The sequence below is a fragment of the Astatotilapia calliptera genome, chromosome 4 (genome assembly GCF_900246225.1).
Source record: "Astatotilapia calliptera chromosome 4, fAstCal1.2, whole genome shotgun sequence".
Taxonomy (NCBI): Eukaryota; Metazoa; Chordata; class Actinopteri; order Cichliformes; family Cichlidae; genus Astatotilapia; species Astatotilapia calliptera.
The window spans coordinates 18912556-18937027 of NC_039305.1; the positions used below are offsets into that span (position 1 = coordinate 18912556).

Here is a 24472-nt window from a genome sequence, read left to right on the forward strand (position 1 = left end):
ACATTTTGAGCATATATTCTTTTGTCTGCAAACATTTATGCCTTCTGAAGGCATGTGTATCAATTTATAGCTGGATGCATTTGCAACCTAACAAGATATTTTTTGGGACTTGAAGAAATCCACTTATACAAATGTGGCCCCAAACGTGCAGAGAAGCAGCTCTCTAAATATGGCACGTTTAGAAACTGAAAAACATCAGGCCTTAATTGACAACAGGAATTTGGAAATGTGACTCAAATGAACTATGGAGATGCAAATACAGTAAGCTGCCAGATGCCACAGTTGTAATGGTTGGTGCACAGTTTTAGTTGTGCAGGTGTGGTCCCAGGGGTGCACCAGGAAACTCAAAACCTCCAGGCTCTAACTGATAACAGAGGTTTACGGTACATTGACTTCAAATGCTGTTGTGTTATTCTTAGAAACCTTGAGAAATCATAGAGCGACATCAAAAATGATTTTGATGTTTATTACATGCTCACATTCATATTCTGTTTAATATTTAAAGTGCCAAATGTTATTTACTGAATCTTATTAACCTAACTTTAATTTAATGAAGCATTTACAGAAGTGAAATGACCATAAGATGCAGTATAATATGTAGTTTCATTTTATTTAATTATTTTTCACATTTTGCACATCTCCTAAGTGGGTATTTGTATATGACATCTATTTAATATAAAAAATGAATGATTATGTGCATAAATATAAAATGAAAAATCAATTTTAAAAGCAGATTAGAAATGAAGCGCACCCATTCCATCCCATTTGTTATCATCTCTTTATCTGCAAAAAAAAAAAACCCAAAACAAAAAATCATCAGAAGGTTAAAACAAATCTGTTAAGAACAGTCATTTAATTACTATTACTAGTAAACCCTAATGTACTCTAAGTTTACATCTTAATGTTACTTATTCCAGGAGATAGTTTTGGATTAAATTAAAGCCTAAACATTTCTAAATTACACTCATTTTTTTTCCTCCTTTAAAAATCAAATGATATAATTTTCATGATAAAGGTGTGATTTTAAAAAGTGCAAACAGAACATTACAATTCCTTGTTCCTAATTTTTTTTAATTGATCTATGAGTGCTCTTTTGAGTGTACTGCATTTTCTTGTGATTGAGTTTATCCTACATTACAACTCACAGACTTCATTCTTCAATAAAACTGAAATGCAGAAAATATAAATTGCATGTTTACCTTAAGAAGACTGATGATTATGCTATAGAAGAGAGAGAATATGAAGAATATGAAGGAGGAAGCTGTGGACCAGAGGCTATTAAAATCCTCTTCAGCGGTGACATCGTCCCAACTCAGATCACAAAGGTATTCTAAAAAGTAGAAGGTACAGTACACTTGGTTAGAGGAGTGCTATGTGCATCTGTTTTCTATTTATTCATTGGGGTAATACAATTTTTCTCTTCTTTAATGGTGTTAATAGAAAAGTGAAAAATGGAAGAATTTTTCTTTTTTTTTGTGACGCTTCAAGTTTTCCATCTACACATATACCAAAGAGTTTCCATGCAACGTTTACTTCAAACAGACAGCACATATATCAAGCAATTGGACACTGTGACTCACATAGGCTGAACAACAACATGATGAAAACAAAACAAACATTTTGTCTCACAGTGACTGACATCTCAAGTGCACAGGTTTTCATATAGAAAACTCTCACAGACAAAGAATGACACAAGCACAAAATATCATATTTAAATCTTAGTAGTTACAGTCACATTCTATGGAATTACCATGGGCACTGGACACTGTTTTTAAAATATGTTTAGGTCCGACTCCGACACAGCAGGTGAACTCTTTGGTTGGATCTTTTTTGACCCAGTTTGCCTTACTGGTGGTGTAAAGACTCATACTTCGCCATTTCTGGTCATTTTTGCTCTGCTGTGCAGGGTCGTCGGTGGCTGTAGCATAAGGTCTAGAATTTCGTTCATAACTTTCTGACCATTCGATTTTATACATCTTATTCACAGTACTGGTGAACAGACACACCAGAGTGATTTTATCTTCAGACTGAAACTGGTCAGTGTGCAGCTGTGGGAGCATGTGGACTGTCACTGTTGGCTCTGTCCCACCAGAATGAGATACTCAGTTAAACAGAGAGATTTATGTACAAGTTTAAAAAGAAGACATTAAGTTATGTATATATGTGGATGGATAGATTGGTGTGTGTGTGTGTGTGTGTGTGTGTGTGTGTGTGTGTGTGTGTGTGTGTGTGTGTGTGTGTGTGTGTGTGTGTGTGTGTGTGTGCGTGTGTGTAATTGTAACATACTGTTTTTTGGATCGGCAGTTGTGGAAAAATCAGTTACCTAGTGTGTAGTCTCTGTCAGTTTTATTCAAAGATCCACTTTGGCCTCCTGCAAAATTACACATAAATACAGTATCTTCATGCAAGTCATTGGAATTTACTGTGAGAAAACCTGCTGCGTTCTACACTTTCTTTCCATCTGCCTGTCTTGTTTCAGAAACTGTAGTGATCGGATCTTTTTTTGCTGGTGACGTCGGCTCCAATTTTCAGCCATTTGATGTCATGTTTCTTTGGTGCAAACTCTTTGGTAAAGCAGGAGGCAGTATAGGTACCATCCTCATCAGGAGAGGAAATCACTTTAAGAGTTGGATTCTGCTCAAATACCACTGAAAAGTAAAGATATACACAAATGTATGTATTCAAGAAGGAATTAAATGTGCTTTTATTCAAGTAGAAACACTTATTCCTTGGTATTTTTAGGCTATTTTTTTAACATATAAATGCAAGGTGTACTTTCAGTGAAGTCAGCTTCTACCTTCCAAAAGCAACAACAACCAAAAATAGAGAACTATCAAGAACTAACTCTTATCCTTCTCAGAAGTAACAATCACAAGTTTTAGTGCAGTAATACTTTACTAGTAATTGTTACTGCCGCACAAAATCCAACATTTACTGAATAAAGCTGCTGTCTTTGCGAATGTGTCTGCTTAAAAGCCACTGAAACACAAAGATGTACACAAATGTATGTATGCAAGAGCATGGTTTTTGTTTTTCAATTTACAAACTATTCATAAATGTAGAAATCCATCCATTCATTATCTTCCATGGAAGAACCAGGAGCCGATCCTAACTGCCTTAGGGTGAGAGTGAGGGTACACCCTGGATAGGTAATTCGTTTTTCGCATGGCTAACACATAGAGAAAGACCACCATTTGCAGTCACATTCACACCTTTGGGCAATTTAGAATCACAAATTAAGCTAACCGCAGAGATGAAAAATATTTAAGAACATGTCATGCTATTTAATAAGGAGAAATATTTGCTTTTATGTCATTTATTTGACATAAGCAGCATATCTGAATATGGTTTGGGGTTTTAAAGTTGAAACATTTTTTCCTTGGTATGCTCAGATTCTTTGTCAATATAAGCAGCTTGGGGTGAACTTACAATAAGTTTGCTTCCAGTACAAATCTTCCAAAAACATCAAAACCGTGAACCAAATAAATAGAGAACTAAAGAGAACTAACTTGTATTCTTATCAGAGGTAGCAAACACTAGGTGTAGCTCAGTAATAATTTAAGAGTAATTGTAATTACTGTTCATAAACAACAACAACAAAAAGAACTTTTATTGAAGAAAGCTATTGCATTTGATAATGCATTACGCATCAGACCTTTGGAATATATATATTTTTTCATGTAAACTTGTTGTAAGTCAAACAGAATAAGATAAATTGATTAAATGTGACTAAGCATGAGGCTTACGTGGTTTTGTGATATTAGCCTGTCCATTTCCAACAGTGTGATTGACACCACATTGAAAATTCTGTTGTGTATCCCAGTCCTGTCTCCTCACTCGGATTTGACTGACTCCAGTATAAACATTGCCATTTTGAACTGCAGGGTACTGGATGAAGTCTTTCAAGGCAGTGCTGCCTTTGTTCCATGAGAAAGGAGGGTTAAAGCCAGTGGCAAGGCAGCCAAAGAGTGACAACATCTCCACTTTCAGAACCACATGGTATCAGAGGAAACACAGTGGGTGGACTTGAAGTGGCTAAGAAAGGGGAGACAACAGTAATTAAGACACCAGAATAGAAATACAATAACATACCAGACATTTCCCCTTGAAAATGCTTAAAGAGAAAACACTTGAGCGGATCATTTTGTTTAATAAAGGCCAGCGTGAAGACAATTACCTTCTCTAAATGTTCAATAGAAAAACATTTCAAGTGCCCGAGTCCTTCCCTGCAACATTGCTTTGGAGGCAGTTGGTTCATCAGGATCCCCCGATAGAATTATACGTTGACTTTTCTGTTATTCAACACATAAATTAGAACATTATTTTAAATGTAGAATATGAGCAGAACTTATTAGTAAAGCATTGCGTAAAGTTGTTAAATGTCCTTTCACAGTGTTGATGGCAAATTCTTACAAACCACAATAAATTTGATCCAACTTCAGCAGTGATCTCTGAAATGAGATGGTAATCTTACCTGATGAAACAGTGACTGTTGTCCCCTTTCCCCAATAGTCAAAAACACCGTAGCACAGTATAGAATCTAGTTCTTTCATGATATCAAAAGGCTAATCTATTCACGATATGGAGAAAGTCTAAATAGAACCTTTTCTTAATCCCACTAGATTAAAATCCTATTAAATCACCCAATTATACCCATTTTGACATTATCACGTTTGAGAATATTTTTACAATAAATGTACTTTAACACAATAACTGTATTTTGAAGTAAACCTTCACTGAATGGGAAGTTGTATTATATCTTGTAAAATGAATTTCTCTATCCGAAACATGTCCTATGCAGATTTTAGATAGGACAGGTCTTACCTGATGACATTTTTATCTTGATGCCATTTTCTTAGTAGCCTAAACCTCCCCATACGGAAAAGAAATAGTAAAAACTTATATGTGATTACTCATGAAAGTGGCCACTTTCATGAGTAAATCATATAAGGCTTACATGATTTACTCATGAAAGTGGCCACTTTTGCATTACTTTCATACATTGTTTTAGTAAGTATCCAAAACATACAAGTTTCATTATATAATTTTTCAAGGGATCTTATATCTGTTTTCACTCTTATATGCTTTTCATACAAGTTTCACACAAGACAGATACAAACTTTATAAGATTTATATATATCTTTTCCATATGGGTCATTTGTGACAGTTAACCGAGTCTTGTCTTATTTCTTACAAAAATTAATCACTATGACATTCTGATTTCGGTCTCAGAGAAAATTAAAATAAGTTTAAAACACTTACTTCTTGATATAGCTATAACTAACATCAATAAATTAAGTCCAGTTTTTTACAAGTTCTTTGCTCTTTTGGCTACAAAGTGTTCCAATAATGACTTGCTTTGCTGAGTTTATCCCAATAGATGAATCAACATTGTACTAGTCTTGGATAAAAATAAAAAATTCTGTCTTTAGTGAAAAATACATCAATTCATTCCTGACATGACGGTGACCATTGTGCCCTTTCCCCCAGTAGTCAAAAGCGTAGTCACAGTCTAACAAGTTATTCACCACTTCATACAAAAACAGACTTTCCATCTTGGCATACTTGGTTTTCTTCATGTTGTTTGTGCAAATTGAGATTCAAAAGACTGAATTAAACCTGTTTTTCACCACCAAGTGTTTAAACTGAGTCTTCAAATGACTTCACACTCGACTTGCAGTATTTTACAAATACAGTGGGAATACACTGTACACTAACACACTGTTTCTTCGGAAAATATCAAAGTTTTTAACTCAAAATCTTAAGATTAAGGACATATTTCAAGTGCCTTACCTGTTGTGACTGTAACCATTGTACCTTTCCCCCAGTAGTCAAAAGCCCAGTTATCACAGTTGAGTCTTTTGCACCTCTCACAAAAACTAACTTCTCGGATATCCTGTTAATTTGTAAAGTTTTTCTGACTTCGGAAATAATTAGAACCACTCTAAACTTAATAATTGTGTACATAGTTATGTTTCAATTAAATTAAAGGTCACAAAGTTTTTAATCACCAGAGTTAAAATTATGACTACAGATTGTAGACTTGTGATACGCTAGAAATTAAAGCACTGCATGGTTTTCACAGTGTTTTTGAACTTAAATGTCAACATTAAAGAAAAAGAAATTAGATCCCTTTACCTGGTTGTGGCTTATCCCCAGTAGTCCAAAACAGTGTCTAGTATAAAATCTCAAAAATATGCAACATACAAAAAACAACCACGCTGAAGTTCTAAATGTGTCAAATTAAACTGTGAAAGTCAAACATTTTTTAATATGAACAATACAGAAAGCTTGTCTTACCTGTTGTGACGGTGACCATTGTTCCTTTTCCCCAGTAATGAAAAGCAGAATTACAGTGTAATATCTCGATAAATCCAACAAAATCTTTCATAGAAAGAAAAAAAAATGTGTGCAAAAATCTTTTGTCACCTTATATATGATTACACTAAACTGATAAATAATAAATAAACCGGTCATTTACACAGACGTTTTATTTTTCCTTGCATGTCAAATTAAGCATAAAGTATAACAAAGATTTAATTTCATATCAACCTGTCAAATGTAGACTTGTTCTCACTCAAAATAGATCGGATTGTTATTTACCAAAGGTTATTCTGACTTGTGTTCCTTTCCCCCTGTAGTCAAAGTAGCTAGCATAGCCATAGCTGTCACAGTGATCTGTTACAATCTGCTCTAATATAAACGCTTATTAACTTAAATAAAGGAAGTGTACATGTTTCTCTGAAAAAGCAGTTCCCTCTGTGCCATTTATTAGCAGTTTCCTTTGGGAGATCAGTTTCCTCTGGTTTGGCTTTTGTAAAATTATGCTTCTTGCCAGCGTCCTCTTTTTTAGAGCCTCCTGTTAATCCCAACTTTTATAGAAAATAACCAGCAGAAGTTATATAGTGCTTTTTCAAATTAAAAAATTTACAAATTCTTCCTACTCATGGTGAAATTACATTTTATTACTGGAGTATCTATTATCAACACTAATGACATCTTTTTGCCTTTGCCTTGGTATCTTAAAAAGGGTTAGGGTTACAGTTACTTAAACACCCTCTAGACCATAGGTGTCAAACTCTGGCCCGCGGGCCAAGTTTGGCCCGCAGCCTAATTACATTTGGCCCGCAAAGCCATACCAAATTACTATCAGAGCTGGCCTACTGGTATTATACAGCTAATATATATATTGTTTAGTATTAAGCTTTTCTTGTTCCAAATTCATTTTTTTAGCAAAATGTGTTTGAGTCCATAAGAAAAGATTCATTCTTATATCTGGAGGAATAAATATATTTCAATAAATATTAACGTTAGCCCGCGACTTTGTTCCAGTTTTGAATTTTGGCCCACTGTGTATTTGAGTTTGACACCCCAGCTCTAGACTATATGACCAAGAAATTTAGGTTGAAATTATTTTTAGTAACACATGTAAATACATGCTTCTTTCACCTTATGGTTCTCAGCTCTTACTCCGTGACTCCATTCACTTGGGTCCATTTGTGTTTGAGTGGCATAAATATGTCATTAGAAATTGAATACGAGTTGTCCCTTGAGTAGACCTTATGTGAAAAGTTTATTAGAAACAACTACTTTGTCTTCACTTGGTGTCTAAGGTGTCTACAGCTTTCTGATTATTCATCAATAATTACGTTTCTCGGCCTTCATCCCACGATGCAGATGTCACCCTAAAGATGCAGAGAAGCAACTCTATAAAGACTGTTTTTAGAAACTGAAAACTATCATGCCTTAACTGATAACCGAAATTTGTAAGTGTGAATCAAATATGCTATGGATATGTAAATATACAGTAAGCTGCCAGATGAGTATGTTGTTTTTCAGGGAAATTCATTCACGGTTGTAATGGTTGGTGCACAGTTGTAATTGTGCAGGTTTGGCCCCAGGGGTGCACCAGGAAACTCAAAACCTCAAAGCTCTAACTGATAACAGAGGTTTACGGTACATTGACTTCAGATGTTGTTGTGCTATTCTTAGAAACTTTGAGAAATAATAGAGCAACATCAAAAATGCTTTCGATATTTATTACATCCTCACATTCATATTCTGTTTAATATTTTAGGTGCCAAATATTTCTTACTGAATCTTATTAATCTAACTGTAATGTAATGAAGTATTTACAGAAGTGAAATGACCATTGTAGTGTTTCTTCTTTTCGTTTTTTTTTTTTTTTTTAAATTTCCTTGAGCAGTTCATTTGGTTGTTTACTGAGAATTAATGTAACAACAGAATCCATAGCAGAAAAATAGTAATATCAATATCAGAATGCAGTATAATATGCAGTTTCATTTTATTGATCTATTTTACACATTTTACAGATGTGTTAATTGACTATTTATATATGACAGGCATTTAATATAACAAATAAATGATTATGTGCATAAAAAGAAAATGAAAAACATTTTAAAAATAGCGTAGAAATGAAGCGCACCCATTCCATCCCATTCGTTATGATCTCTTTATCTGCAAAAAGAAAACATCAGAAAGTTTAAAAAAGTCTCTTAATAAGAGCAATTTCAATTTTTATTTTACCCATTTACACAATTTAAATTTACATCCTAATGTTATTTATTCCAGGAGATAGTTCTGGAAGATTATATTATGGAAATTAAAGGCTATAATTTCTCAAATAAACTAATGTCTTTTTTTTTTATTCTTTAAGAAGCTAAATAATTGTATAATTTACATTATAAAAGGTGTACTTTTCAAGTGCAAACAGAACATTAAAATTCCTGATTTTAAAAAAAAAGATATTTAAGTGCTCTTTAGAGTTCCCATTTACTGCATTTTCTTGTGACTGGGTTTATCCTACATTACAACTCACAGACTTCAATAAAACTGAAATGCAGAAAATGTAAATTGCATGTTTACCTTAAGAAGGCTGATAATAATGCTATAGAAGAGAGAGAATATGAAAAGGAATATGAAGGAGGAAGCTGTGGACCACAGGCTGCCAAAATCGTCTTCAGCGGTGATATCATCCCAACTCAGATCACAAAAATCATCTAAGAAGTGGAAGATACATTACACTTGGTTAGAGGAGATCTATGTGCATCTGTTTTCATTTGTTTTTTTAGGGTAATGTGATTTTCCTCTTTGTTACTAGTGTTAATGGAAAAGTGAAAAAAGGAACAGTTTATGTGTATGTCTGCTTTTTGATGTTGTTTCAAGCTATTCATGTACACATATACCAAAGAGTTTCCATGCAACATTTATTTCAAACAGACAGCACACATAAAAGCAACTGGACACTGTGACTCACACAGGCTGAACAACAACATGATGAAAACAAAACAAACATTTTGTCTCACAGTGACTGACATCACAAGTGCACAGGTTTTCATATAGAAAACTCTCACAGACAAAGAATGACACAAGCACAAAATATCATATTTAAACCTTAGTAGTTACAGTCACATTCTATGGAATTACCATGGGCACTGGACACTGTTTTAAAAATAGGTTTAGGTCTGACTCCGACACGGCAGGTGAACTCTTTGGTTGGATTTTTTTTGTCCCAGTTTGCCTTACTGGTGGTGTAAAGACTCATACTTCGCCATTTCTGGTCATTTTTGCTCTGCAGTGGAGGGACGTCGGTGGCTGTAACATAAGGTCCTTGTGTCTGTTCAGACATTTCTGACCATTCGATTTTATACGTCTCATCCACAGTACTGGTGACCAGACACACCAGAGTGATTTTATCTTCAGACTGAAACTGGTTAGTGTGCAGCTGTGGGGGGATGTAGACTGCTACTGTTGGCTCTGTCCCATCAGAAAGAGATAGTCAGTTAAACAGAGATTTATGTTCAAGTTTAAAGTGAAGACACTGAGTTCAAATGTATATATGTAGACAGACAGAAAGGTGTGTGTGTGTATGTGTGTGAATTTAACATACTGTTTGTCAGATCTGTAGTTGGTGAAACATCAAAATTATTTAAATGAAACTACTACTTTCATAATATGTTATACCACTAACACTTTAATGTCAATACAAGAAAACTAAAATAAACTAATAAAATCAATCATATATGCATATATATGCATAAGGCTCACCTGCTTTTATGGGTTTACCTTGTTTTATTAAAGAATTAAAGTGTTTTGTTTTTTTCAAAAACAACAACAACAGCTATGAGTTACTCACCTCCTTTGTCGTTTTGGTCAGGATTGTTCACAGGTGGATTCGGCTTAGACACCTCTGCAATACAAAGACATGCACACATGTATGTATGCAAAAGCAGTATACAGAAGTATACAGAAGTTGAGGGAAACTGTGATACTGTGTTCCTACTATATATCGATTTAGTTAGATTAAAGTAGTAACAAAATAAAATGACTGAGCATTCTATTTATAAATTTAGAAAAATGTAAGAATAAGTCATGCTATTTAATAAGGCAAAATATTTGCTTTTATGTTGGTTATTTGGCACAAACAGCTTATTTATATATAGTATTTTTTTAAAGGTTGAAACAATAATTCCTCGGTATGTTATTTTGTCAATGTTAGCAGTTCAAACTGGGCTTATTACTGCTTCCACTACCAAAAACATCAAAACCAATAAAATAGAGAATGAAAGAGAGCTAACTTGTGTTCTTATCAGCGGTAGCAATCACTAGGTGTAGCTCAGTAATAATTTAAGAGTAATTGTAATTACTGGTCTGAAAAGAACTAACAAAAAAAGGAACAACTTGAAAAAGGTTAGTGCATTTGATAATGCATTACACATCAGTTCAATTCTAATTTTTGTAAAAGTTTAAATTCATTCAAATTGTTTAACTTTGGAATATATTATCAATGCTGTCATGTGGTAATTGTAAATAATGCTCAGAAAATAACTAACACAAATGTGACTTAGCATGAGGCTTACGTGGTTTTGTGATACGAGCCTGTGCAATTCCAGCAGTGTGGTTTACAGCACATTGAAAATTCTGTCGTCCATCCCAGTCCTGTCTCCTCACTCGGATTTGACTGACTCCAGTATAAACATTGCCTTTTTGTACTGCAGGGTACTGGATGAAGTCTGTCAAGGGATTGTTGTCGTTGCTCCATGAGAAAGTCACTGCAGGAGGGTTAAAGCCAGTGGCAAGGCAGCCAAGAGTGACCATATCTCCACTTTCAGAACCACATGGTACCAGAGGAAACACAGTGGGTGCAGTTGAAGTGTCTAAGAAAGGGGAGACAACACTAATTAAGATACCGGAATAGAAATACAATAATATACCACACATTTTCTCTTAGAAATGATTAAAGAGAAAACACATGAGAGGACCATTTTGTTTAATAAAGGCCAGCGTGAAGACATTGCCTTTTCTAAATGTTCAATACAAAAACATTTCAAGTGCCTGAATCCTTCCGTGCAACATTTTTTTAGAGGCAGTTTGTTCATCATCATCATCTGTTATTCAACACATAAATTAGAACATTATTTTAAATGTAGAACATGAACAGAAATCATTAGAAAAGCATAGTGTAAAGTTGTTAAATGTCCTTTCACAGTGTTGATGGCAAATTCTTACAAACCACAATAAATTTGATCCAACTTCAGCAGTGATCTCTGAAATGAGATGGTAATCTTACCTGATGAAACAGTGACTGTTGTCCCCTTTCCCCAATAGTCAAAAACACCGTAGCACAGTATAGAATCTAGTTCTTTCATGATATCAAAAGGCTAATCTATTCACGATATGGAAAAAGTCTAATTCAACATTAATTTTATTCCCACTAGATTGAAATCTTATTAAATCACCAAATTATACCCATTTTGACATTATCACGTTTAAGAATATTTCTCACATAATGTGAAGTTATATTATAACTTGTAAAATGAATTTCTCTATCCGAAACATATCCTATGCAGATTTTAAATAGGACAAGTCTTACCTAATACCTTTTTTATCTTGATGCCATTTTCTTATGAGTCAAAAGCTCATTTGTGACAGTTACTTCTTACACAAATTAATTACTATGACATTCCAATTTTGTCTCAGAGAAAAATAAAATAAGTTTAAAACACTTACTTCTTGATATAGTTATAACTAATATAAATAAATTATGTTGTTGTTGTTGTTGGGTTTTTTTTTTGGGTTTTTTTTTACAAATTCTTTGCTCTTTTGGCTACAAAGTGTTCCAATAATGACTTACTTTGCTGAATTTATCCCAATTGATGTATTGTCGTAGTTGATAAAAAAAATTCTGTCTTTAGTGAAAAATACATCCATTCATACCTGACATGACGGTGACCATTGTGCCTTTTCCCCAGTAGTCAAAAGCGTAGTCACAGTCTAACAAGTTATTCACCACTTCATACAAAAACAGACTTTCCATCTTGGCATACTTGGTTTTCTTCATGTTGTTTGTGCAAATTGAGATTCAAAAGACTGAATTAAACCTGTTTTTCACCACCAAGTGTTTAAACTGAGTCTTCAAATTACCTCACACTTGACTTGCAGTATTTTACAAATACAGTGGGAATACACTGTACACTAACACACTGTTTCTTCAGAAAATATCAAAGTTTTTAACTCAAAATCTTAAGATTAAGGACATATTTCAAGTGCCTTACCTGTTGTGACTGTAACCATTGTACCTTTCCCCCAGTAGTCAAAAGCCCAGTTATCACAGTTAACGGAGTCGTTTGCACCTCTCACAAAAACTAACTTCTCGGATATCCTGTTAATTTGTAACATTTTTCTGACATTTGAAATAACTAGAACCACTCTAAACTCAATAATTTTTTACATAGTTATGTTCCAATTAAATTAAAGGTCACAAAGTTTTTAATCACCAGAGTTAAAATTATGGCTACAGATTATAGCCTTGCAATAAACCAGAAATTAAAGCACTGCATGGTTTTCACAGTGTTTATGAACTTAAATGTCAACATTAAAGAAAAAGAAATCAGATCCCTTTACCTGGTTGTGGCTTATCCCCAGTAGTCCAAAACAGTGTCTAGTATAAAATCTCAAAAATATGCAACATACAAAAACAACCACACTGAACTTTTAAATATGTCAAATTAAACTGTGAAAGTTTAACCTTTTTAATAAGGAGAATATGAAGCGTGTCTTACTTGTTGTGACAGTGACCATTGTTCCTTTTCCCCAGTAATCAAAAGCACCATCACAGTGTAATATCTCAATATATCCATCTCACAAAAACAAGTTCCTTTAAAGCTCTGTTAGTGCCACCGAAGTCTAAATTTAATGAATTAAAAAGTATTTTAAAAAAATTTGTAGAAAAAAAATACAGATATTTTTTACCTATTGTGACAGTCACAGTGGTTCCTTTTCCCCAGTAGTCAAAGTAGTCACAGTGACAGATTTCAATTGTACTTCAGTGCAAAAATATTTTTTCACGTGATAACACTAACCTAATAAACTGGATAAATCTGTTATTTACACAGATGTTTTACTTTACCGCCAATGTCAATTAAGCACACAGTGTAACCAATTTTTCATTAAATGACAAATACAGAATTGTGCTCACTCAAAACAGATTAGATTGTTACTTACCAGAAGTTACTGTGACTTGTGTTCCTTTCCCCCAGTAGTCAAAGTAGCCATCACAGTGATCTGTTACAGTCTGCTTGTAATACAAATACTTTTTTAATTTAAACCAAGGAAGTATGAAAAAGCGTTTCCCTCTGTGCCTTTTATAAGCAATTTCCTTTGAGACATCTATTTCCTGTGGTTTGGCTTCTATAAAATTAGGTATATGCCAACTTCCTCTTGTTAACTGCAGTATGTATAGCAAACCACTAGCAGAAGTTAATTATTCATTTTCAAATAGATCTAATCTAATATCTAATCTATTTAATGTATTAATGTCCTAAAAATAGGTAAACACTCTTTGGACTATGGAACCAATAATTTTAAAGGCTGAAATTACTTATGGTACCAAACATTCTTAGTACTTTATAGATATATCACACAGTCACAATGTTTTGTGCATAGTTGTGAATATTCAGTCAGCTTGCTTAATTAATTTCATAACCCCTAACATCAGTGTTAGTCTGTCTTTCTGCATCCACTTGGGTCCTTTTGTGTTTCAGTGGTCTAAATAAGTCATCAGAGAATGAATGCAAGACTATACTTAGACCCATACAGGCCTGCAAGTTTTGTTTTGTTTTGGGGTTTTTTTTGTTTTTTTACCTTGAGGACTTTTCCATGCATCAATACATTACAGTACACCAAATACCAGAGTCCTTCAGGCAGATCTCATGTCAAAAGTATAACAGAAACAACTACTTGGTGTTCACTTGATTTGTATGGTGTTTGACACTATCTGATTATTTCCTAAAAGTTGATTCTGTTCAACTGGACCTGGGGTTTTTAATGGGGAAAATGTTTCATCACTCATCCATTCATGACTTCCTCAGTCGCCTGAAAGAGTCACTTGGAAACTGTTACGTCCAGATGAACCAACTTTCGAGGATTTCCTTAGCTTAGGTATCCTGGCCTTAATCCCACTGACAGGATGGTTGACTTGTTTTGTATGAATGCATGTGTCAGGTATACATATTAATACTCGAGGATCTGTGTCACGGTCCTTGGTCGGATTGACCCAGCATTTGGAGTTTTTTATGTCATGGTTTATTTTTGAATGATGGATTGTTCTTTATGTTTCTCTGGTTTGTTGGGTTTTATGATGAATCTGTGTTTCAGTTATTTTGGTGTGTCTTTGCATTATGGATTGTTTTCTTATTCTCTTGTAGGGCTTGTGGTGGTGATGATGATGATTATTAGTTTCATGTTTCTGTTTATCCGTGTTTAAGGATTTGTTGTTGCATGTATTGTTTGAGTTGCATGTGTTATATTCTGTCTGCGTCTTTGTTTAGTGTTTTCTTATTTCCCGTTTTATTGTGAAGGTCTATGTCTCATGTGAGTGTGTTCAGTTCTACTGCTCCCCTGTCTCGTTAGTCCAATTTCTCCCAGCTGTGTCTCCCTCCTGTTGCCCATTCCCTGATTACCACCCTGTATATTAGCCCTGTGTTTTCCTGTGCTCAGTGTCATGTTGTACTGTCAGATCCTGACTGTGTGTTCCAGTTTGCGGTTTCATGGGTTGTTTTCTGTTTTTGTTTGGTGCCAGCAATAAAGCTGTAGTCTTCAGTTACATTTCCATCTCAGAGTCCTGCATTTGGATCCACATCTCTACCTGCCCGCACACAGAGTCCTGACAATCTGATCAGAAGTTGTATAGTGAGTACAAAAAGGTGTGAGATATAATCGGTGTCATGATGCCAGCTATTTTTGCGCACCTGGTTGAGATCGTTGAAAATATCCTTCACATGGTAGCAACATAATTCTGCCAAAAGCGAGTGAGTAGTGAGTAACAGCAAAACATATCTGTTAATTTGCAGGAGGGAGCATGGCATTGGTTGCAATTATCAGATGCAGGACTGCATTTCTGAAGTGTGGATTTTGAAGATCCCAGGTGCCTTTTTTCACCATAAGAAGTCCAAAATAGTTTGATCAGTTGTTTTGAAAAAATTCTTTGGCAAGAAAAATGGAAGAGGAATTTGGGTAAAATGTTCATTTTTAACTGCGATTATTCTGATAAGCAAGAGATGTACGCTTCCCAATCTTTGGAGGTCCTGTTTAATTTTAGACATTAAAGGCAAGAAATTAACAGCGAAAAAAACTGGTTGCATTGATCCCTAGATCCCTCTACAGTCAGAGAATGAACCAAATCTCTGAAAAGCAGATAAAATTGATGATATGAAGAGAACAGGACTTGAGACATAAATCATCAGCATAAAGTGATAACTTAACTTCATAACTTAAATTCAGCTAAAAATAAAGGAGAACCTCAGAAAAATTGACAGAGGTTCTATAGCAAGTGCGAACAATAGAGGGGATGATGGACGTCATTGTCTGGAGCCTCGGGAAAGTCTAAAAAAGATGGATTTAATACCATTGGTAAAGATCTTCAGTCTGTCCATCCTCTCCTGCGCTCTCTCCTCTCCTAAATCCAAAAGTTTTCACAGCAGAAAACGAGAGGAATTCCATCTGGACGTTACAGGTTTGGTACAGCATGAGGGTTAACAAATTCTTATGAATATGATGTGTAAATTGATTTATTCTTGTACCTCCATCCCACAGTGGCCAATTCTTCACCCCAGTGAAGGTGGTGATCATTTTCTCCTCATTTTAATAAATTGAGCCGTTTGGTCTTTGGTCCCAAAATATATCACTAAAAGGTTAATTAGCTGTATGAAAGCAGCAATGCATGGAAAAACAAAGGATCCACCATACAAGCTATTTTATGATTATGAAAAAAAAAACATGTCTATGCAGATGCCCAAAGCTTAACACTACAACCACTATAAAAATTTAACTTTTGTACCACCAGATTTGAATATACTTAAATTTGAAAGTGTTTTCCTCTCCCGCTTCAACCACCATTGTTATCAGAAAAAAAATCTCCTGTATGGCCCACAATGAATCCTGAGATATGGTAGGACACGAAGGATACACCAGACCCATCCTTGAAATTCGGGGAAAATAAGGACACATTTGTCACCACATCTGGAGGACTATTCAAATTTGGACAGCCTTCGTCGCGTTGCTCTGACGTCATTACCTCCAAATATGGCATTTGAAGCATCCTTCCCTTGAATTTGGACACAGCCTTTGTCTGTGTGTTGTTTTTCATTCGGTATCAGGTCATCTGTTGTTTTTACCATGTTTCCAAGTTTAATGTCCGGGGCCCCGTTTCAGGAAGCCGGTTTAGTGGAAAAACTGAGTAAGTATACCCTGAGTTAACGAAAACTCTGGGTTTTCGGTTTCACAAAGCGAGTTCAGATGAAGCCTCAGTGAGTCACTATGACGACACACTCCGTGAAGCTAACCTGCCCCCGAGCAGGTTTACTACAACTAACCCTGACGTTCTCCGCCTCTGTGTCGGAAACCTGACAGTAGGAAGTGTCAGACATGGCGTGCCCCTGCCTTGAAGAGCCAGTAGATTGTGAAGCCCAAATTCTCCGCAGAGCTCTCCGCCGGGAGAGAGTGATTAGAGCGCGTTTGGACATTTTATCATTTCCTGATGATTTTCTGCGCGAACGTTACCGTTTCTCAGCACAATCAATAAGTTATTTGAATAACATCCTCAGGCCATATATTACGCATGTGACACATCGCGGACATCCTCTCAGTTCATTACATATTATTTGTATTGCACTTCGGTTTTTTGCAAACGGGAGCTTTCTGTATAATATTGGTGACGCTGAGCACGTTTCCAAGGCTACCGTCTGTCGGGCAGTCAGGAATGTTACAGTTGCACTGAAACGTCTCCTGTACTCGTCTGTGGTGTTCCCCGGTCACAGACCCACAAGATTCATCAAAGAGGGATTCCACAAAATTGCAGGTATCAGGATGACCAAAACTTAATGTATGATGTGGTGATACTTGGACTACTACTTAAATCTTACATTTATTTTCAGGGTTCCCAGGCGTGATTGGCTGTACAGATGGCACTCACATTCCAATCATTGCTCCTTCAGTAAATGAAGGAGACTATGTGAACAGGAAGTCTTTCCACAGCATTAATCTACAGGTACATAGTTCCCTGTAGCATTTCAAACTAACAAATTATTTCATTATAGTAATGGATGCTAATTTGTGTTCTCTGCACTGTGAAGATCATATATGATGCTGCCAACATTATCACAAATGTGGAAGCCAAGTGGCCAGGCTCTGTCCATGACTCACAAATATTCCGTGAATGTACACTGAGCACAAAATTTGGACATGGTGAGTTGAAAATACTTTAAAATATATAAAGACCAATTGCTTCAGGGACATTTGAACTGAAGTGTATCCTTCTGTCTTAGGAGAGTTCACTGGCTACTTGCTTGGTGATAGGGGGTATCCATGTTTACCCTATTTGCTTACCCCTTACCCTGACCCTGAACCGGGCCCACAGCAGCGATATAATCTGGCTAATTGCAGGACAAGAGCCAGAATTGAAATGACTATCGGAATGCTTAAGGCCCGGTTCCAGTGCATGCAAAGACTCAGGGTCACCCCAGAAAGGGCATGTGACATTATTGTGGCATGTGTGATTCTTCACAACATTGCCACAATTAGAGGAGAACACTGTCCTTCTGAACCAAACATCAGCAGTGATCCAAACCATGAACATCCTGACCCTCCCACGGACATACAAGATGGAAGCGCAGTCAGAGACACCATATGTCACAATCATTTCTTTTGACCCATCACCTCAACATGTTAAAAGAAGAATAAACAGATTTTTTGTTCAACTGGCTTTATTGGTCGCCTGTATTTCCTGTGCACAAAGTATTAAAAGATGTAAACCTCATAAAGTGTCTCTGTTGCTTCCTCCTCTGTAACAGCTGTCAATGTTTCTTCATTATTTTCCTGTAGTAAAGAAATAAACAACATTGCTGTTCCACTGTGAACTCATATAATCTGTGGAGTATTACTCACAACTGCATGTTGGTCTGGCTCAACAGGAGGCTGCACCAGATGCAGTACACCACCACCATCAACTGATAGAATATGAGGTTTATACAGGTCACTTATAACTTACATGGGACCAAATGGCAATTAACAAACATACCAATCACCTTACACTTCATTGTCATTATGCTCTCAAAGACAACCAAGACTGAGGGAAGGCAAAATCAGTAGGAAAATAACTTCACTACAAAATAATCCATTATGGTAAAGAGTTTATCAAATGAATGAGTAGCACTGCAAAGGTGACTGTGAAGAAAGGATGAATGCACATCATGTATTATTTTGAATTTACCCCCTATGTAGGCACTTGTGTCTTGCGGGGTTATTGACTCAGAGGATGTCCCCGCAGAGATGCCTTCAGCCACAGGGCGCCCACTGTTTTGGCTGAGGGCCAACTGCTCAGCCTCTGTGAGTGGTGGTGGTGGTGGAGGACCCCCACCTGTTTTTCGGGCCTCCGCTTTTTTTCTGTTGGCTATAACGGGCCACATTTGAGCATACAGAGTAAGCAAATATGTACTTGTAATGTGCTCAGATAATTTCAATAAATGCTTACAGAAAGAAAATTAATGTAGCCTCTAACTGCAATTGATTTACATCGGACACACAGACCAAGCACTATGGCTCATAATGCAATTACACCTTACCTGTTTGGACTATATTTTTATATTTCATTTTTACTTGCTGCCAGGAACGTTTGGGGCCTGTTGGGTTGCACCTGCGCTCACATCACATCAATAAAATAACGTGTTAAATGGGTGGAAATCCCTCGATCAATGTTTATATTAACACTCACGCATTGACTCTGTCGGCTATGTTTTGCCATGCATGCTCCCTGTCTTTTGCAGCTGTGGCTGTGTTACTTTTTTCCGCGTAATCTGCATGTTATCGGCATATGCTGCCATCAGAATTTCGGCGTCAAGCGCTGTAAAATACATTGACCGCGCCTTCTTTCCCTCCGTCTCCATGGTGACTCGCTTAATCTGTGCTCCACTAATCAGGGCTTTATGTATCCTCGTGCGCGTGCTTAACTTGGGGTTAAAGCAACTCCGCGTTGATTGAACTACTTGTTATCAGCCTTTCTGGAACCGAATATTCCGAGTTGGACAGTTCGGGGTTACTCAACCCTGAGTATCGTTTTTCACTCTGAGTTTTCTAAACCGGCTTCCTGAAATAGGGCCCAGGGCCCTATTTCAGGAAGCCGGTTTAGTGCAAACTCTGACTAAGTATACCCTGAGTTAACGAAAACTCTGGGTTTTCAGTTTCACAAAGCGAGTTTAGATTCATCCTGAGTGAGTCACTATGACAACACACTCCATGAAGCTAACCTGCCCCCTAGCAGGTTTACTTCAACTAACCCTGACGTTCTCCGCCTCTGTGTCGGAAACCTGACTGTAGGAAGTGTCAGACATGGCGTGCCCCTTCCTTGAAGAGCCAGTAGATGTTGAAGCCCAAATTCTCCGCAGAGCTCTCCGCCGGGAGAGTGATTAGAGCGCGTTTGGACATTTTATCATTTCCTGATGATTTTCTGTGCGAACGTTACCGTTTTTCAGCACAATCTATAATTTATTTGAATAACATCCTCAGGCCTAATATTGCTCATGTGACACATCGCGGACATCCTCTCAGTTCTGTACATATTATTTGTATTGCACTTCGTATTTTTGCAAACGGGAGCTTTCTGTATAATATTGATGACGCTGAGCACGTTTCCAAGGCTACCGTCTGTCGGGCAGTCAGGAATGTTACAGTTGCACTGAAACGTCTCCTGCACTCGTCTGTGGTGTTCCCCGGTCATAGACCCACAAGATTCATCAAAGAGGGATTCCACAAAATTGCAGGTATCAGGATGAACAAAACTCAATTCATGATGTGGTGATACTTGGACTACTACTTAAATTTTACATTTATTTTCAGGGTTCCCAGGCGTGATTGGCTGTATAGATGGCACTCACATTCCAATCATTGCTCCTTCAGTAAATGAAGGAGACTATGTGAACAGGAAGTCTTTCCACAGCATTAATGTACAGGTACATAGTTCCCTGTAGCATTTCAAACTAACAAATCATTTCATTATATTAATGGATGCTAATTTGTGTTCTCTGCACTGTGAAGATCATATGTGATGCTGCCAACATTATCACAAATGTGGAAGCCAACTGCTCAGCCTCTGTGAGTGGTGGTGGTGGAGGACCCCCACCTGTTTTTCGGGCCTCCGTTTTTTTTCTAGTGGCCATAACGGGTCATATTTGAGCATACAGAGTAAGCAAATATGTACTTGTAATGTGCTCAGATAATTTCAATAAGTGCTTACAGAAAGAAAATTAATGTAGCCTCTAACTGCAATTGATTTACATCGGACAAACAGACCAAGCACTATGGCTCATAATACAATTACACCTTACCTGTTTGGACTATATTTTTATATTTCATTTTTACTTGCTGCCAGGCACGTTTGGGGCCTGTTGGGTTGCACCTGCGCTCACATCATCACAAAATCAAATGTATAAAATAAAAAATAAAATATAATAAAATAACGTGTTAAATGGGTGGAAATCCCTAGATCAATGTTTAAATTAACACTCACGCATTGACTCTGTCGGCTATGTTTTGCCATGCATGCTCCCTGTCTTTTGCAGCTGTGGCTGTGTTACATTTTTTCTGCAAAATTTGCATGTTATCGGCATATGCTGCCATCAGAATTTCGGCCTCAAGCGCTGTAAAAAACATTGACCGCGCCTTCTTTCCCTCCGTCTCCATGGTGACTTGCTTAATCTGTGCTCCACTAATCAGGGCTTTATGTATCCTCGTGCGCGTGCTTAACTTGGGGTTCAAGCAACTCCGCGTTGATTGAACTACTTGTTATCAGCCTTTCTGAAACCGAATATTCCGAGTTGGACAGTTCGGGGTTACTCAACCCTGAGTATCGTTTTTCACTCTGAGTTTTCTAAACCGGCTTCCTGAAACAGGGCCCAGGTTTGTTCAAGTTCATGTCAGGGTTTTTCATGTTGTTTTTTAGTTCTCCCAGTTTAGGTTAATGTTTAGCTTTGCATCAGTTTGACTTTTCTTTTGTTTGCACCTTTTTCATCAGCCTTATTGAACGGCTCGCCTTTTGTTAATATCAAGTTTTGTTCTACATTCCTTTGTCTTCATTTGGGTCTACTGTTCACAATTCATAGTCTGCTTCGGCACACTGTGACAGAGGAGATGTATAAAGGAGATGTATCCATGAAATTAATACATTTCCCAGCCCAAATTTACTTTCTCAGCGTCGACTGAGATCACTACTACTACTTTAGAGTAGATGATGTTTAAGAGTACAGAGATGAAGAAATAGTTGCCTCACAGGAGCAAATCTAGTTTGCTTCTGTGAAACAATAGTTCATGCAATATTTTCCAGACAACGTGCCAAAGCTTTAGCAATGATCTTAGCATTCACATCATTAAGAAGAGAGGTCTCTAAGATGCAAAGATTTGTGTCCTAATCTTTTTTTTAAGAGACTTATTGAGGCTCGTGTTAGAGTAGGAGGGGAGTGTCATTTTGCAATGATTCCTTACATAACGCAAGCAGTAATGGGGACAGATTATCCTGACATTTTTTTAAAGACTTCAACAGGGAATCCGTCCAGATCGGGAAATCTATTACTTTGTATGCTTTTAATGCTTCTCAAGTTTTTTAGCAGCATCTGAGTTTATCGCAGGGAAATTGAGGGTGTCTAGAAATTAACTTATTGCAGTGGAGTCAGATGGAGATTCAGATTGATATAAAGACGAATAAAATGAGAGAAAAACTGCATTAATACAGTGGAATACCTATGCAATGTTCCAGATGAATCTTTTATCTGAGGAATTATATGTGAGGATGATCATGAAAGAAGTCGCTCTGCATCCCTAGTGGGAATACGATCAAATTTAGTCTGTAAATCACCTTGTGTTTAAGTCAACTAGGAGAGGGAAAAATAGCGATTTGTTTGTTCAGTTTAATAATATTAATACTGAGTTCTTGAAGTTTTGCTTCATGGGACTTGTTTACGTGGGCAGAGGAGAAAATAATTAGTCCCTGTATGTCTGCTTTCAGTGATTCCAACACTAGTGAGCATGAGATTGGCTCCTTCATGTTCTGATTTATAGCAGTAAATAGCATCATCAATTTTAGCTGCGATGATAGAATGGGAGCATGAAATAATGTACTGATAACAATTAGGTGTCTGCCATTCTTATCGGATATAACGTTTGAAGCTGAAAACTGGATTGACCTACCAATTAAAATAGCTACCCGGTGGCTTTAGAGTTAAAGTTTGAGTGGAACACCTCAGAAACCCAAGGACATTTAAGTCTGACCTGATCTTTGGTGTGCATGTCGGTTTCCTGCAAAAACACTAAGTCAGCTTTAAGACGTTACAAATGAACAAATATCCTTGATCTCTTAAGTGGGCTGTCCATGCTTTTAATGTTCCAGCTCAAAAACCTCAGACAAGACCTAGGTTGTGGAATATTTACATTAATGGGCATATATTAGGGTTTTTATAGAAGGAAGAAAGAGATGGACTGAATGTGGACCACAACACCCCACCAGCAAAACACACCCTTTCAAACAGAACAACACCCCACTACCCCCAGCCCCTCACCACAGCTCTTACAATGACCCCAAACAATGGAGAACCCAGTGTAAACTCCACAATGAGTCAAATCCCTAGAACAAGTGATTACATTTTTTTGTATGTGTGTTTGTTTTTTTTCTCACAGCACCATTCATTTGTTTACCTGAAGTAAGTAATTAGTATTAGCCACAAGTGTACCATATAGTAGGAAACAAAGAAAGGAGAACTGCAGAAAATATCCCTCTTCAAGTTCATATATGAAATGCTCACTCAGTTAATTTTGCAGGTGCTCATTTTCAGTACCAGCATCACCTGTCTTTCTTAGTTGAGTTTAGGTTTTTGCCTGTCTTTTATTATTGTGGTCACAATACAGCACCGTAATGCAACGCTAGACTATCATGCTAAACAAATATCTTTAGGTTAAAACTAGTGTGTGTGTGTGTGTGTGTGTGTGTGTGTGTGTGTGTGTGTGTGTACATGATCACATAATCACATAATCCATGCATTGATTTCAGTATGTTGTTTTCAGTATCTCTGTTACCATATAACTATTTTCTAAGAGACATATGTTTGAATGTGCTGCATGAAAAACGTTTATAATTGTCTCTGTGTGAGGGCTAAACATTTTATGCCTAAGACTCTACATGAGTTACAGTATATATGTTCAGTGCAGATAGATATATAGTGTATATAGTTATATAGGTATACATGTCATACAAAAATCCACCACAATGGCAATGTTCAAAGTTATGAAATGTATCACAGTTATGCTGTTACGCCCCTAGTCTAGGCGGGTAGGGACGCACATAAGGTTGGAGGAGAGAGAGACAAATCCCCGCCCTGGTTCCCAAGCCAAACATCCAAACCAGTTGTGAGTAAAAAAATGATTTTATTTAAGGACAAGAAGCATAGCTCCAGGGTGAGCCCAGGCCAAAATAATAAACAAAACCAACTAAGTCCCACCAGAAAAGACTAACTAAACCCTAAGAAAGAAAAAAGAACAAACAAATGACAGAGCTATCCCTCGCTCCCTGACCAAGAAAACAGGAGAAAACGATTCCAAAAGAAAAGGCAGCTCACCCCTTCCGCTTCAGCCCACGAGTGCCTAAGCTCTCAGCTAATGCACTAGGAGCGGCTTTTACAATTCACACTCCCACAAATACACAAGATAAACACAGGCTGGGAAAACCAGGGTCAGGACTGCGACGGCTGCCAGGCTACTCGCTCGTTCCCCACTCTCTCTCTCTCTCTCTGGAGCTGTCAGAGCGGCTTTTTGAATGTGGTCACCTGTTCCATGGTCCAATCAGTTGCTCACTACTCTTCATTAGGGGAGGGACCTGTAAAGAGTCTTAAACACAGTAAAGAGACAGAACAAACAG

General features: G+C 36.9%; 1 protein-coding gene and 1 gene segment (V, D, J or C); both read right to left on the bottom strand.

Moving 5' to 3' along the window:
• Window positions 1–24472, bottom strand: part of LOC113020942 (immunoglobulin mu heavy chain-like) — a 140167-nt gene that overhangs the window by 23344 nt on the left and 92351 nt on the right. The window contains exons 3-4 of the mRNA XM_026165297.1: window positions 12576–12655; window positions 10881–11177 (exon numbers count right to left, since the gene is read on the bottom strand). Of these exons, the coding sequence (XP_026021082.1) occupies window positions 10881–11177; window positions 12576–12655 (377 nt within the window). The remainder of the gene's footprint in view (window positions 1–10880; window positions 11178–12575; window positions 12656–24472) is intronic.
• LOC113020948 (Ig mu chain C region membrane-bound form-like) lies at window positions 599–6866 on the bottom strand. The segment is given in 8 exon segments: window positions 599–783; window positions 1200–1330; window positions 1751–2080; window positions 2324–2371; window positions 3747–4035; window positions 4178–4292; window positions 6301–6324; window positions 6604–6866. Coding segments are annotated over 5 exon segments (753 nt in total).